Source organism: Pristiophorus japonicus, chromosome 6 (assembly GCF_044704955.1).
Source record: "Pristiophorus japonicus isolate sPriJap1 chromosome 6, sPriJap1.hap1, whole genome shotgun sequence".
Lineage (NCBI taxonomy): Eukaryota > Metazoa > Chordata > Chondrichthyes > Pristiophoridae > Pristiophorus > Pristiophorus japonicus.
In genome coordinates, this window is record NC_091982.1 from 158,878,512 (window position 1) to 158,893,370 (window position 14,859).

The following is a 14,859-nucleotide window of genomic DNA, read 5'->3' on the forward strand; positions in this document are numbered from 1 at the left end:
TATGAAGGCCAACATGCCATTTTGCCTTCTTCACCACCTGCTATACCTGTATGCCAACTTTCAATGACTGATGTGCCATGACACCCAGGTCTCGTTGCACTTCCCCTTTTTCTAATCTGCCGCCATTCAGATAATATTCTGCCTTCATGTTTTTGCCACCAAAGTGGATAACCTCACATTTATACACATCATACTGCATCTGCCATGCATTTGCCCACTCACCTAACCTGTCCAAGTCACCCTGCAGTCTCTTAGCATCCTCCTCACAGCTCACACCGCCATCCAATATAGTGTCATCTGCAAACTTGGAGATATTACACTCAATTCCTTCATCTAAATCATTGATGTATATTGTAAATAGCTGGGGTCCCAGCAGTGTGCCCTGCGGCACCCCACGAGTCACTGCCTGCAATTCTGAAAAGGACCCGTTTATCCCGACTCTCTGCTTCCTGTCTGCCAACCAGTTCTCTATCCACGTCAATACATTACCCCCAATACCATGTGCTTTAATTTTGCACAACAATCTCTTGTGTGGGACCTTGTCAAAAGCTTTTTGAAAGTCCAAATACACCACATCCACTGGTTCTCCCATTTCCACTCTACTATCCACATCCTCAATAAATTCTAGAAGATTTGTCAAGCATGATTTACCTTTCATAAATCCATGCTGACTTGGACCGATCCTGTCACTGCTTTCCAAATGCGCTGCTATTACACCTTTAATAATTGATTCCAACATTTTCCACACTTCCGATGTCAGGCTAACTGGTCTATAATTCCATGTTTTCTCTCTCCCTCCTTTTTTAAAAAGTGGAGTTACATTAGCTACCCTCCAGTCCATAGGAACTGATCCAGAGTCAATAGACTGTTGGAAAATGATCACCAATGCATCCACTATTTCTAGGGCTACTTCCTTAAGTACTCTGAGATGCAAACTATCAGGCCCTGGGGATTTATCGGCCTTTAATCCTATCAATTTTCCAAACACAATTTCCTGACTAATAAGGATTTCCTTCAGTTCCTCCTTCTCGCTAGACCCTCGGTCCCCTAGTATTTCTGGAAGGTTATTCGTGTCTTCCTTCGTGAAGACAGAACCAAAGTATTTGTTCAATTGGTCTGCCATTTCTCTGTTCCCCATTATAACTTCACCTGATTCTGACTGCAAGGGACCTACATTTGTCTTCACTAATCTCTTTCTCTTCACATATCTATGGAAGCTTTTGCAGTCGGTTTTTATATTCCCAGCAAACTTCCTCTCATACTCTATTTTCCCTCTCCGAATTAAACACTTTGTCCTCCTCTGCTGGATTCTAAATTTCTCCCAGTTCTCAGATTTACTGCTTTTTCTGGCCGATTTATATGCCTCTTCCTTGGATTTAACATTATCCCTAATGATGTCATCCCTAAGAATGATGTCATCACTCTTCTAGCTCTTTCTTCTGCCCAATTAAAAAAGAAAGTGAGAGTTTGTAAACACTGTTGATGGGGGGCAGTGGCCTGGTGCGTTACAGCACACAGTGGCTGGTTGATCATTAGGTTCCAGCCAGTGGAATACAGAGCACGTGGAACTAAAACAGCAAAAATCTTCATGGCAAGGAAACCAACTCCAACCCCATCCCAGCTCAACCCCAACTCCAACTCCTTCCCAGCTCAACCCCAACTCCATCTAAATTCCAACCCTATCCCAGCTCAACCCCAACTCCATCTCAACCCCAACTCCATCAACTCCAACCCCATCCCAGCTCAACCCCAACTCCAACTCCTTCCCAGCTCAACCCCAACTCCATCTAAATTCCAACCCTATCCCAGCTCAACCCCAACTCCATCTCAACCCCAACTCCATCAACTCCAACCCTATCCCAGCTCAACCCCAACTCCATCTCAACCCCAACTCCATCAACTCCAACCCCATCTCAGCTCAACCCCAACTCGATCTGAACTCCAACCCCATCCCAGCTCAACCCCAACTCCATCAACTCCAACCCCTTCCCAGCTCAACTCCAACTCCATCTCAACTTAAAGACCTCACTCCAAACCCCAAAGCAGCCACAGCCCCAATCCCAACCCTAAATCCACCTCAACCTCAACCCAACTCCAACCCCAATCCCAATCTCAAACCAGCCACGATGGATCTTACCTTCCTGACCGCTCCCCGGTTTTGGGAAGCTCTGGGTGAGTGTTTGTTTTGCTTTGCTTAACTGAAATCATCTCATCTTTTTCCAACTGTATAAAATCTGCAACCAAGAAACAAATTCAATAAAATACCAGCTGAGACAAATAAATTCTATTTAACAAAAGGTTAATGTTAAACCTATTAAAGACTATCAAACACAATTAAAGCCATAATGTTTTCAACATCACAGTATGTATTAAAACCCCACCTCTGGAGCATGCTGATGGCTTGGTGTGTAAAGGCACTGCCTCGATGCAGTACAAAGTCATACAGATTATAAAGGCCCAGCTTCAATCCACGGCCTGTGCAGTGTCAGAGAGCTCAGGTGGGAATTTCTTCTCTCAGAGGGTTGTAAATCTGTGGAATTCTCTGCCCCAGAGAGCTGTGGAGGCTGGGTCACTGAATATATTTAAGGCGGAGATAGACAGATTTTTGAGTGATAAGGGAGTCAAGGGTTATGGGGAGCGGGCAGGGAAGTTGGGCTGAGTCCATGATCAGATCATGATCTTATTGAATGGTGGAGCAGGTGGCCTACTCCTGCTCCTATTTCTTAAGTTCTTATGGGTCAGCAGCAGGGATAGTACACTAGGTTCGGTGCTCTGAAATTATACTCTTGATCATTATTCAGTAACTCCTGCTAGACAGTGAACAACAGGTGACGACAGGATTGGGGTTCAGCTGTGACAACAACACCTTGCATTTATATAGCAGCTTTAACGTAGTAAAACATCTCAAGGCACTTCACAGGAGTGATAATCAGACAACTGACACCGAGCCAAAGAAGGAGACATTAGGACAGGTGACCAAAAGCTTGGTCAAAGAGGTAGGTTTTAAGGAGGGTCTTAAAGAGGGAGAGAGAGGTAGAGAGACAGAGTGGATTCGGGAGGAATTTTAGAGCTTAGGACTTAAGATGGCTGAAAGCTCGGTCGTCAATGCTGGGGCGAAGGAAGCAGGTTGTACCCCGTAGGCCAGAGTTCTTGGAGGCTTCTGACGCTCCATGAGCTAACACTCATTGTCTACATTTATGCATGGGGAATGGCCCCTTGGAGGACCTTCAGTGCCCATGGAACCTACACTCCAGTAAGAGTCAATGACAGGAGTAGGAGGGGAGAAAACCCCACCAGAGATTAGTGTCAAACTGATTGAAATAATGAGATGGGGGAGTGTTGCAATGTTGGAGGTGCCATCTTTCAGATGAGATATTAAACCAAGGGACCGTCTGCTCTCTGAGGTGAATGTAAAAGATCCCTATTTCGAAGAGCAGGGGAGTTATCCCCAGTGTCCTGGCCAATATTTATCACTATCACTAAGACAGATGATCTGGTTATTTTCACTTTGCTGGTGTGTGAGCTTGCTGTGCAGAAAATTGGCTGCCGTGTTTCCCACATTACAACTGTGACTACACTTCATAATTGACTGTAAAGTGCTTTGAGACGTCCAGTGGTTGTGAAAGGCGCTATATAAATGCAAGTCTTTCTTTTTTCTTTCTTTCTATCTCCCTGGTCTGCTGGTACCCCGCAAAACTCAGTAAGGACCTGGTCTATCACCCTCTAGTAGGCCATCCCTTCAGACTCTCCTGCCACACTGCTTTCCCCAGGGTTGTTTCTTGGAGTTCCCATGTTGCTATGTCATTGTCCTTGCAGCATTGATGTCACTTCCACCCTTTGCTGGGGATTTCATTTAAAACTGGGCTGAGGCGGTGCCCTTGGTCAGTACGCAGACCAGCAATTGCAGGCTTAGACTGCGTGGGGTCACTACAATTGACCTTGGTGTAGGGAAGGGAAAATAATCAGTCAGAATTGCTGCCCCGAACCATTGTTTAGTGACCCTTGTCCTAGTAGAATTGTCTTAGTAGAATTCTTCATTAAGATGGAGAGTGACACAGTTAATTCAGAGACTAGGGTCTTGAACTTAAAAGAAAGAAAAGTTGATGGTGTGAGATATGAATTGGCTAGAATAGACTGGCGAATGATACTCAAAGGGTTGGCGGTGGATAGGCAATGGCAGACATTTATAGATCACATGGATAAACTTCAACAATTGTACATGCCTGTCTGGCGTAAAAATAAAACAGGGAAGGTGGCTCAACTGTGGCTAACAAGGGAAATTAGGATTGTGTTAAATCCAAGGAAGAGGCATATAAATTGTCCAGAAAAAGCCGCAAACCTGAGGACTGGGAGAAATTTAGAATTCAGCAGAGGAGGACAAAGGTTTAATTAGGAGGGGGGAAATAAGAGTATGAGAGTAAGCTTGCAGGGAATATAAAAACTGACTGCAAAAGCTTCTATACATATGTGCAGAGAAAAAGATTAGTGAAGACAAATGAAGACCCCTTGCAGTCAGAATCAGGTGAATTTATAATGGGGAACAAAGAAATGGCAGAACAATTGAACAGATACTTTGGTTCTGTCTTCACAAAGGAAGACACAAATAACCTTCTGGAAATACTAGGGGACTGAGGGTCTAGCGAGAAGGAGGAACTGAAGGAAATCCTTATTAGTCAGGAAATTGTGTTAAGGAAATTGATGGGATTGAAAGCCGATAAATCCCCAGGACCTGATAGTATGCATTCCAGAGTACTTAAGGAAGTGGCCCTAGAAATAGTGGATGCATTGGTGGTCATTTTCCAACATTCTATAGACTCTGGATCAGTTCCTATGGATTGGAGGGTAGCTAATGTAACCCCACTTTTTAAAAAAGGAGGGAGAGAGAAAACATGGAATTATACATCAGTTAGCCTGACATTGGTAGTGGGGAAAATGTTGGAATCAATTATTAAAGATGTAATAGCAGCGCATTTGGAAAGCAGTGACAGGATCGGTCCAAGTCAGCATAGATATATGAAAGGGAAATCATGCTTGACAAATCTTTTAGAATTTTTTGAGGATGTAATTAGTAGGGTGGACGTGATGTATTTGGACTTTCAAAAGGCTTTTGACAAGGTCCTACACAAGAGATTAGTGTGTAAAATTAAAGCACATGGTATTGGGGTAATGTATTGACATAGATCGAGAACTGGTTGGCAGACAGGAAGCAGAGAGTAGGAATAAACGAGTCCTTTTCAGAATGGCAGGCAGTGACCAGTGGGGTGCCGCAGGGTTCAGTGCTGGGACCCCAGCTATTTACAATATATATTCATGATTTCGAAGAAGGAATTGAATGTAATATCTCCAAGTTTGCAGATGACACTAAGCTGGGTGGCAGTGTGAGCTGTGAGGAGGATGCTAAGAGGCTGCAGGGTGACTTGGCTGCAGGTGAGTGGGCAAATGCATGGCAGATGCAGTATAATGTAGATAAATGTGAGGTTATCCACTTTGGTGGCAAAAACAGGAAGGCAGAATACTATCTGAATGGTGACAGATTAGGAAAAGGGGAGGTGCAACAAGACCTGGGTGTCATGGTACATCAGTCATTGAAAGTTGGTACAGCAGGCGGTGAAGAAGGCAAATGGCATGTTGGCCTTCATAGCGAGAGGATTTGAGTATAGCAGCAGGGAGGTCTTACTGCAATTGTACAGGGCCTTGGTGAGGCCACACCTTGAATATTGTGTATAGTTTTGGTCTCCTAATCTGAGGAAGGACATTCTTGCTATTGAGGGAGTGCAGCGAAGGTTCACCAGACTGATTCCCAGGATGGCAGCACTGACATATGAGGAAAGACTGGATTGACTATGCTTATATTCACTGGAATTTAGAAAAATGAGAGGGGATCTCATAGAAACATGTAAAATTCTGATGGGATTGGACAGGTTAGATGCAGGAAGAATGTTCCCAATGTTGGGGAAGTTCAGAACCAGGGTCACAGTCTAAGGATAAGGGGTAAGCCATTTAGGACCGAGATGAGGAGAAACTTCTTCACTCAGAGAATTGTGAATCTGTGGAATTCTCTACCACAGAAAGTTGTTGACGCCAGTTCGTTAGATATATTCAAGAGGGAGTTAGATGTGGCCCTTACGGCTAAAGGGATCAATGGGTATGGAGAGGAAGCAGGAATGGGATAATGAAGTGCATGATCAGCCATGATCTTATTGAATGGTGGTGCAGGCTCGAAGGGCCGAATGGCCTACTACTGCACCTATTTTCTATGTTTCTATGTTTCTATGACCCCACAGTATAATTTTGCGTGGACAGGATCCAGCTTAGCTGTGAGCCCTGACATTGTTGAATATCCTGCTGACAATCAAACTTCCTGCTCTTGCAAAATCTGGGCACATCTTCAGTGGGCAGGACTTCCCCTGCCATATAGAAGCATCCCTGGCCCGAGAACAAGGCACGCCGCAACACGGTGTTGCTGGCAGCATCTGTGCTGGCTTCCTAAATACAGGTTGAAACCTCCCTTATCCAGAACCCCCAGAACCTGGCCTGTTCTGGATTAGTGATTTTTACGGGACGAGGGGTGGTCATGTTAAATTGGATGGTACAGGTACTGAGCAAGGGGATATCAGGGCTGGCTGGCTTGGGGCTGGGAGTGCGGCAGATAGATCATTGGGGGTGTGGGGGGCGGTGGATCGCGGGGTCAGGCCAGCGATTGCGGGAGTCGGCAGCGAGGAAGGACTTCAATTTGTTCATGTCGGAGTTCTGCGCAAGCGCCACCCGGTGGCTGGGAATGGTTTTGGATGAGGGGTGGTTCCGGATAAGGGAGTTCTGGATAAGGGAGGTTCAACCTGTATTTACAAACACAGAAATATAATATAACACACATAGAATTATATAGGGGCCAAAATCGACCCCCTCCATAGGGTCCATTAGCACCTCTAAGAGGCAGTAATGGGGCGGATGGGCCAACCCATCCAAAATTGCCCCCGGGCCCGGGTTGGTGGTAATGAGTTTCTGCCCCTTACTGCCCGGTGGCGAACTCCTTCCATCCCACAGGGGAAATTGCCCCACGGGAGCGGAGCCGGTGCCGCTCGGTGCTCCCGACAGCTTTCCCCGACGGGAAGCTGCCCGTGGCTGGGCAGTGCATCCGCCCTTAAAGGGGAGGGCGCACCACCGCGGCCGGCATTTAATTTTAATTGTCGGCCGACTATGAAGTCAGCCCGACAATGGCGGCCACGTGTTCGGCCGGGCCACCAACAAGCAGCCCGGCACCCCTCCCGCCTGGTGGCCCAGTGGGCACCACCAAAGTGGCTGCAGAGCTCGCAGCGGCCCTCCCCTTTAACTGAAGGGGAGGGATGTTGCATGTCCGCGTCGCCTTGACATGCTCAGCGTGGCGCTGATAACACCACCCGCCTTCCGCCCCGCTCCCAAAGCACTTCTGCCCCTTAGCCGCCCCAAACACCACCCGGACAATTTAAAAAAGTTAAAGAGGACAATATCCTTCTATTCTCCGCCCCATGGATTCGGGCAGAAAATATTCATTTAATTCGAATTATTGCCCTGTTCGGGGCGGAGGGCAATTTCTAGCCCGAGTGTTTACAGCACGGAAACAGCCCATTCGGCCCAACTGGTCTGTGCTGGTGTTTATGCTCCACACGAGCCTCCTCTCGCCCTACTCCATCTAACCCCATCAACATAACCTTCTATTCCTGTCACCCTCAGCTCTTAATCTACCTTCCCCTTAAATGCATCTATACTGCTCGCCTCAACCACTCCCTGTGGTAGCGAGTTCCACATTCTCACCATTCTCTGGGTAAAGAAGTTTCTCCTGAATTCCCTATTGGATTTATTAGTGACTATCTTATATTGATGGCCTCTAGTTCTGGTCTCCCCCACAAGTGGAAACGTTGCCTCCATGTTTACCCTATCAAACCTTCCATAATCTTAAAGACCTCTATTAGGTCACCCCTCAACCTTCCCTTTAATACAGCCTTTCCTGATGAGTTATAGCCGCTCAGTTCTGGTATGATCCTTGTGAATATTTTTTGCACCTTCTCCAGTGCCTCTATATCCTTTTTATAATATGGCGAGCAGAACTGTGCACTGCACTCTATATGAGGCCTAGTATGAGAGTTGACATCTTCCCATCATTGCGCACCATCTCAGTTCCCCCTGCCTCTGTAAGGGCAGATGTACTGTGTACTGCCCGTCGCCAATTCTGCCACAAAATCCTGGAACCGGCAGAGAGGAGCGGTTTGGCTCCTGGGAGTAGGTGTGGCTTCAGCTAGGCCTGAGCGCCTTGGCTGATGGATGAAAAACAGCCATTTGTGGAAGGTGTCAGAGGCTTTCAGCATCTGTGACTCTGATACGATCACCAGTCTGAAAGTTGTCACCATGGCATCCAGGGGATCATTACCTTTTAATGTCCCAGGCCCGCCGCTCCAGCTCTTTTATAGCCCGACCTGCAGAACTGCGAGAGAAGAGCTGGAACGGCGGGCCTGGAACATCGTGGCCCCGCGACCTGTGAGAGAACAGCTCCGCAGATCAGGCTATAAAAGAGCTGGAGCGGCATACCACGTCAACCTCCAGCGTGAGTTGCTCCAAGTATGCGCCGATTTTGAAATGGGCGAGTGGGTGACGTCATCAAAACCTTGGTTGCCGTTTTGGAGCGTGGGCAGGAACATCGGCAGGGCCCAGGTACAGAGGAGTGGGAAGGTCAGGGCGAATGAGGGTACGGGGCCCAGAAGAGCCGAGGGCCCAGGGGCAGCACGGGCCAGCCCACACTGCGATATGTGTGCGCGCTAGGTCCGTGCAACAGAGCAGATTTCCAGTCGTCTTGGATAATCCTTGCCACTGGACCAAGACCTAGCTCTGTCAAGCCCGTGTGGTGGCTGATGTGCAATGGTCACCACACGTTAAAAAAATCCACACACAGGCATCTTCCACCTTCTCAATTGGAGTTCAGGACTGGAACATCAGGTCCTTCATCGAAACACCTGTGAGCTCGTGGAAGCAAGTCATCCTCGTTCAAGGGACCGCCTATGATGATGATGATGACCTTTTAATTGCCACCAGAGAGGGCGCTGAGAGCTTCTCAAGTTCCTGCCTGTCACCCACAGAAACAGGCCATTTGGTCCATCCCTTCTGTGCTGGCTCTTGGCTATAAAAATCCCAAACTTCCCTGTGTCTTCCCCTGCTTCAAACATTTATCAATTTTCCCTTAAAAGGCTCATTGGTCTCTGCTCCAACAACTTCCTGTGTTAAGACATTTCTTTAACCCTCTCTCCTGGCTCCCTTACTGAGACTATTAAATTGATGACCGCGTGCCATTGTGCCTTTGCCAGTGCTAGCTCTTCGACTGGAGCTAATCTAATTTCCCTGCCCTTTCCCCGGGTCCTGTAAAAGCACGTACCTGCACACAGCGCACCAGCCATTGTGGGAGCGGCTGAGCTGGGTGAAATAAAGCCAGGGGCTTCTCTGTCTGTCAGTCAACGAAACATGGGGGGTGTAAAGCCGTGAAAAAAAAACCCTGAAAATTACCGTAAGTTCGCTCTCGTTGTTTCCCCTCTGAAATTGTCAGCTTATACGAGCCGCTGAACGTGCCCGTCTCCTCCCCACGGTGCTCCAGCGGTATGTTGAACATTATCTCATTCGAGTTGGCTCGCAGAGCAATGCAGCCCTCACCTGGGCAGCAAAACACAAGGCAGATTCTCTGAGTTAAACATGATACGGCTAGAGAGGGTTATGGGGAAAAGGCGGGAGACTGGAACCAATTGGATAGCTCTTTCAAAGAGCCAGCATAGGCATAATGGGCTGAATGGCCTCCTTCTGTGCTGTGGCATTCTATGAATCTATGATTCTATAAGAACAGGACAGTGTGGACAAATCACATTCATAAGACATATCATTCCTGTTTACAACCATAGAATGATACAGCACAGGAGGCCTTTTGGCCCATCGTGCCTGTGCCTGCTCTTTGAAAGAGTTATCCAATTAGTCTCACTCTCCCGCTTTCACCATAACACTGCAAGTATTTCCTTTCCAACTATATATCCAATTCCCTTTTGAAAGTTACTACTGAATCTGATTCCACCGCCCTTTCAGGCATCGCATTCCAAATTATAACAACTCGCTGCATACAAGAACTTCCCCTCATCTACCCTGTGGTTCCCCATCCCATTTAAATGTCGGATTTTTAAAGCCAAGTGAGTTCCCACAAGTTTGTACAAGCACTGAGTTGAAAGGTTGTTAAAATAGTAATGAGCTAAGTGTTATATATGTGGACTTGTATTTACTCTGTACAGTCACCAGAGGGCTCATCCCCTGGAGTCCCAAGGGATCCCATAATCCCTTGGGAGCACAGGTATTTAAGGAGGTTTCACAGGTTGGAGAGGCACTCTGGAGACCTGCAATGAAAGACTAAGGTCACACTTTACTTGGAGCCCACAGTGTTCAGTCTGATTCTTTCTCCATACACAACAACTGGCAACGAGATATAGATAGTGAACCCAAAGATGCAGAGAACAGTGGGCATCCTGGAGAAATTTTTGTAGGGAGATGATTGTGAAACTTTTGTGGATCGACTCGACCAATACTTTGTGGCCAATGAGCTAGATGGGGAAGAGAGCACTGCCAAACAAAGGGCGATCCTCCTCACCGTCTGTGGGGCACCAATGTATGGCCTCATGAAGAATCTGCTCACCCCAGCGAAACCCACGGAGAAATCGTATGACGATTTGTGCACACTGGTCCGAGAGCATTTGAACCTGAAGGAAAGCATTCTGATAGCGAGGTACCGGTTCTACACCTATATAAGGTCTGAAGGTCAGGAAGTGGCGAGTTATGTCACTGAGCTAAGATGCCTTGCAGGACATTGCGAATTTGAAGGACATTTGGAGCACATGCTCAGTGACTTTTTCGTACTTGGCACTGGCCACGAAACCATACTTCGCAAACTTTTGACTGTAGAGACCCCAACCTTGAGTAAGGTCACAGCGATAGCCCAGGCGTTCATTACCTCCAGTGACGATACGAAGCAAATCTCTCAGCACACAAGTGCTGCTACAACAAAGTGATGTTGTTTTCGAATCGTAATGTACAGGGTAGGTCACACATGCCTGCAGCTGCACATCCACAGATGACTCAGAGTTCACCATCAAGGGTGATAAATGCAAGGCCATTAACACCTTGTTGGCACTGCGGAGGAGATCATCATTTCCATTCATGCCGATTCAAAGAGTACGTTTGCAAGGGCTGTGGAACAATGGGACACCTCCAACGAGTGTGTAGTCGAGCTGCTAAGCCTGTTAAACCACCATTTTGCAGAGGAGGACAGATCCACGGAGGATCACGACGAACCAAAGTCTCAGATAGAGGAGGCAGAAGTACATGGGGTGCACACATTCACCATGAATTGTCCCCCGATAATGTTGAATATTGAACTAGATGGACTCCCGCTATCAATGGAGCTGGACATGGGTGTGAGCCAGTCCATCATGGGCAAAAAGACTTTCAAAAGGTTGTGGTGCAACAAGGCCTCAAGGCCAGTCTTAACTCCAGTTCGCACGAAACTAAGAACTTACACGAAAGAACTGATTCCTGTAATCGGCAGTGCTACCGTAAAGGTCTCCTACGATGGAGTGGTGCACAAGCTACCACTCTGGGTGGTACTGGGCGATGGTCCCACGCTGCTTGGCAAGAGCTGGCTGGGAAAGATACGCTGGAACTGGGACGATGTCCGAATGCTATCGCCCGCTGATGACACTTTCTGTGCCCAGGTCTTAAACAAATTTCCTTCGCTGTTTGAACCAGGCATCGGGAAGTTCCAAGGAGCAAAAGTACAGATCCACCTATTTCCGGGGGCACGACCCATCCATCACTAGGCTACAGCAGTACCGTACATGATGAGAGAAAGGGTAAAGATCGAGCTCGACCGGCTGCAACGAGAGGACATCATTTCGCCGATGGAGTTCAGCGAGTGGCCCAGTCCTATTGTCCCAGTCCTCAAGGGAGACGGCACCATCAGAATCTGTGGCGATTACAAAGTAACTATCAATCATTTCCCCCTGCAGGACCAATACCCACTACCAAAGACCGATAACCTCTTTGCAACGCTGGCAGGAGGAAAGACGTTCACGAAGCTGGATCTGACTTCAGTCTACATGACGCAAGAACTGGAGGAATCATCGAAGGCCCTCACCTGCATCAACACGCACAAAGGTCTTTTTGTTTATAACAGATGCCTGTTTGGAATCCGATCAGCAGCGGCGATATTCCAGGGAAACATGGAAAGTTTACTGAAGTTGGTCCCACACACCGTGGTCTTCCAGGACGACATCTTGTTCACAGGTCGGAACACAGTCGAGCATGTGCAGGACCTGGAGGAGGTTCTTAGTTGAATCAACCGCGTGGCGCTCAGGTTAAAACGCTCGAAGTGCGATTTCCTGGTGCCTGAAGTGGAGTTCCTGGGAAGGAGGATTGTGGCGGACGGCATCAGGCCCACCAACGCGAAGGTGGAGGCAATCGCGAACGCACCGAGGCCACAGAACGTGACGGAGCTGCGGTCGTTCCTGGGACTCTTGAACTACTTTGGGAACTTCTTACCGGGTCTCAGCACACTGCTAGAACCACTACATGTCTTACTATGAAAAGGAGGCGAATGGGTTTGGGGCAAAAGCCAAGAAAATGCCTTTGTAAAAGCGAGAAAATTGTTATGCTCAAAAAATTGCTTGTGTTGTATGATCTATGTAAGCATTTGGTACTAGCATGTGATGCGACGTCATATGGCGTCGGGTGTGTATTGCAACAAGCTAATGATTTCGGGAAACTGTAACCGGTTGCTTCTGCATCCAGGAGTCTGTCTAAGGCTGAGAGAGCCTACAGCATGATTGAAAAAGAAGCTTTAGCAAAGGTGTCTATGGGGTAAAGAAAATGCACCAATACCTGTTTGGGCTAAAAATCGAATTGAAAACTGACCATAAGCCAGTTACATCCCCGTTTTCCGAGAGTACAGGAATAAATACCAATGCATCGGCCCGCATCCAGAGATGGGCACTCACGTTGTCCGCAAACAACTACGCCATCCGCCACAGGCCAGGCACAGAAAACTGCGCCGATGCTCTCAGTAGGCTGCCATTGCCCACCACGGGGGTGGAAATGGCGCAGCCCGCAGATCTAGCCATGGTTATGGAAGCCAATTTGAGAGTGAGCAATCACCCGTCACTGCCCGGCAGATCAAAACCTGAACAAGCCAGGACCCTTTATTATCTCTAGTCAAAAGCTGTGTGCTTCACAGGAGCTGGTCCAGTGTCCCAGTGGAAATGCAGGAAGAGATAAAGCCGTTCCAGCAGCGCAAAGCTGAAATGTCTATACAGGCAGACTGCCTTCTGTGGGCCAATCGAGTAGTGGTCCCCAAGAAGGGCAGAGATACCCTCATCAATGACCTCCACAGTATCCATCCAGGCATTGTAATGATGAAAGCGAGAGCCAGATCCCACGTGTGGTGGCCCGGTATCGATGCGGACTTAGAGTCCTGCGTTCACAGATGTAATACATGCTCGCAGTGAAGCAATGTACCCAGGGAGGCGCCGCTAAGTTTATGGTCTTGGCCCTCCAAACCGTGGTCTAGGGTACACGTCGACTATGCAGGCCCGTTCTTGGGTAAAATGTTCCTTGTGGTTGTAGACGCGTACCCAAGTGGATTGAATGTGAGATAATGTTGGCTAGCATGTCCACTGTCAATACTGAAAGATTGCGGGCCATGTTTGCCACACACTGCTTACCCGATGTCCTGGTAAGTGACAACGGGCCATGTTTTACCAGTGCTGAGTTCAAAGAATTCATGACCCGTAATGGGAACAAACATGGCACATCTGCCCCGTTTAAACCAGAGCCCAATGGTCAGGCAGAGAGAGCAGTGCGAACCATCAAGCAAGGCTTGAAGAGGGTAACTGAAGGCTCACTGCAAACTCGCCTATCCTGAGTCCTGCTTAGCTACCGCACGAGACCCCACTCACTCACTGGGATCCCACCTGCTGAACTGCTCATGAAAAGAGCACTTAAGACAAGGCTCTCGTTAGTTCACCCCAATTTACATGAGCAGGTAGAGAGCAGGCGGCTTCAACAAAGTGCATAGCATGATAGCGCAAATGTGTCACGCGAGATTGAAATCAATGATCCTGTATTTGCTTTAAATTATGGACAAGGTCCCAAGTGACTTCCCGGCACTGTCATGGCCAAAGTGGGGAGCAGGGTGTTTCGGGTCAAACTTTCAAATGGACTCATTCACCGGAAACACTTGGACCAAATCAAACTCAGATACCCTGAGCAACCCACCTTGGACCCTACCTTTTTTGATCCCCCTACATACACACCAGTAGCAACCGACACCACGGTTGACCACGAATCAGAACCCATCATCCACAGCAGCCCAGCAGGGCCCAACACACCAGGCAGCCCAGCAAGGCCAGCTGCACAGCAGCCCAGCGAGGGCCCAACAAATGATTCAACAACACCAGCTTTCACACCGAGACGATCAACCAGGGCATGAAGGGCCCCAGATCGACTCACATTGTAAATAGTTACACTACTGACTTTGGGGGGGAGTATTGTTATATGTGTGGACTGTATTTACTCTGTACAACCACCAGAGGGCCCATCCCCTGGAGTCCCAAGGGATCCCATAATCCCTTGGGAGCACCCGTATTTAAGGAGGCTTCACAGGTTGGAGAGGCACTCTGGAGACCTGCAATAAAAGACTAAGATCGCACTTTACTCGGAGCTCACAGTGTTCAGTCTGACTCTTTCTCCATACACAACACTAAGCATTGAAGTTGTTTCCCCTTCAAAGACAGAGAACAGCAAGCAATTCAT

General features: G+C 48.0%; 1 protein-coding gene across 1 annotated transcript in view; it reads right to left on the reverse strand.

Moving 5' to 3' along the window:
* The window catches only part of inpp5d (inositol polyphosphate-5-phosphatase D), a 221,667-nt gene that overhangs the window by 52,850 nt on the left and 153,958 nt on the right, over positions 1 to 14,859 (reverse strand). Inside the window, exons 23-24 of the mRNA XM_070882224.1 lie at positions 9,529 to 9,672; positions 2,138 to 2,234 (exon numbers count right to left, since the gene is read on the reverse strand). Coding sequence (XP_070738325.1) covers positions 2,138 to 2,234; positions 9,529 to 9,672 — 241 coding nt within the window. The remainder of the gene's footprint in view (positions 1 to 2,137; positions 2,235 to 9,528; positions 9,673 to 14,859) is intronic.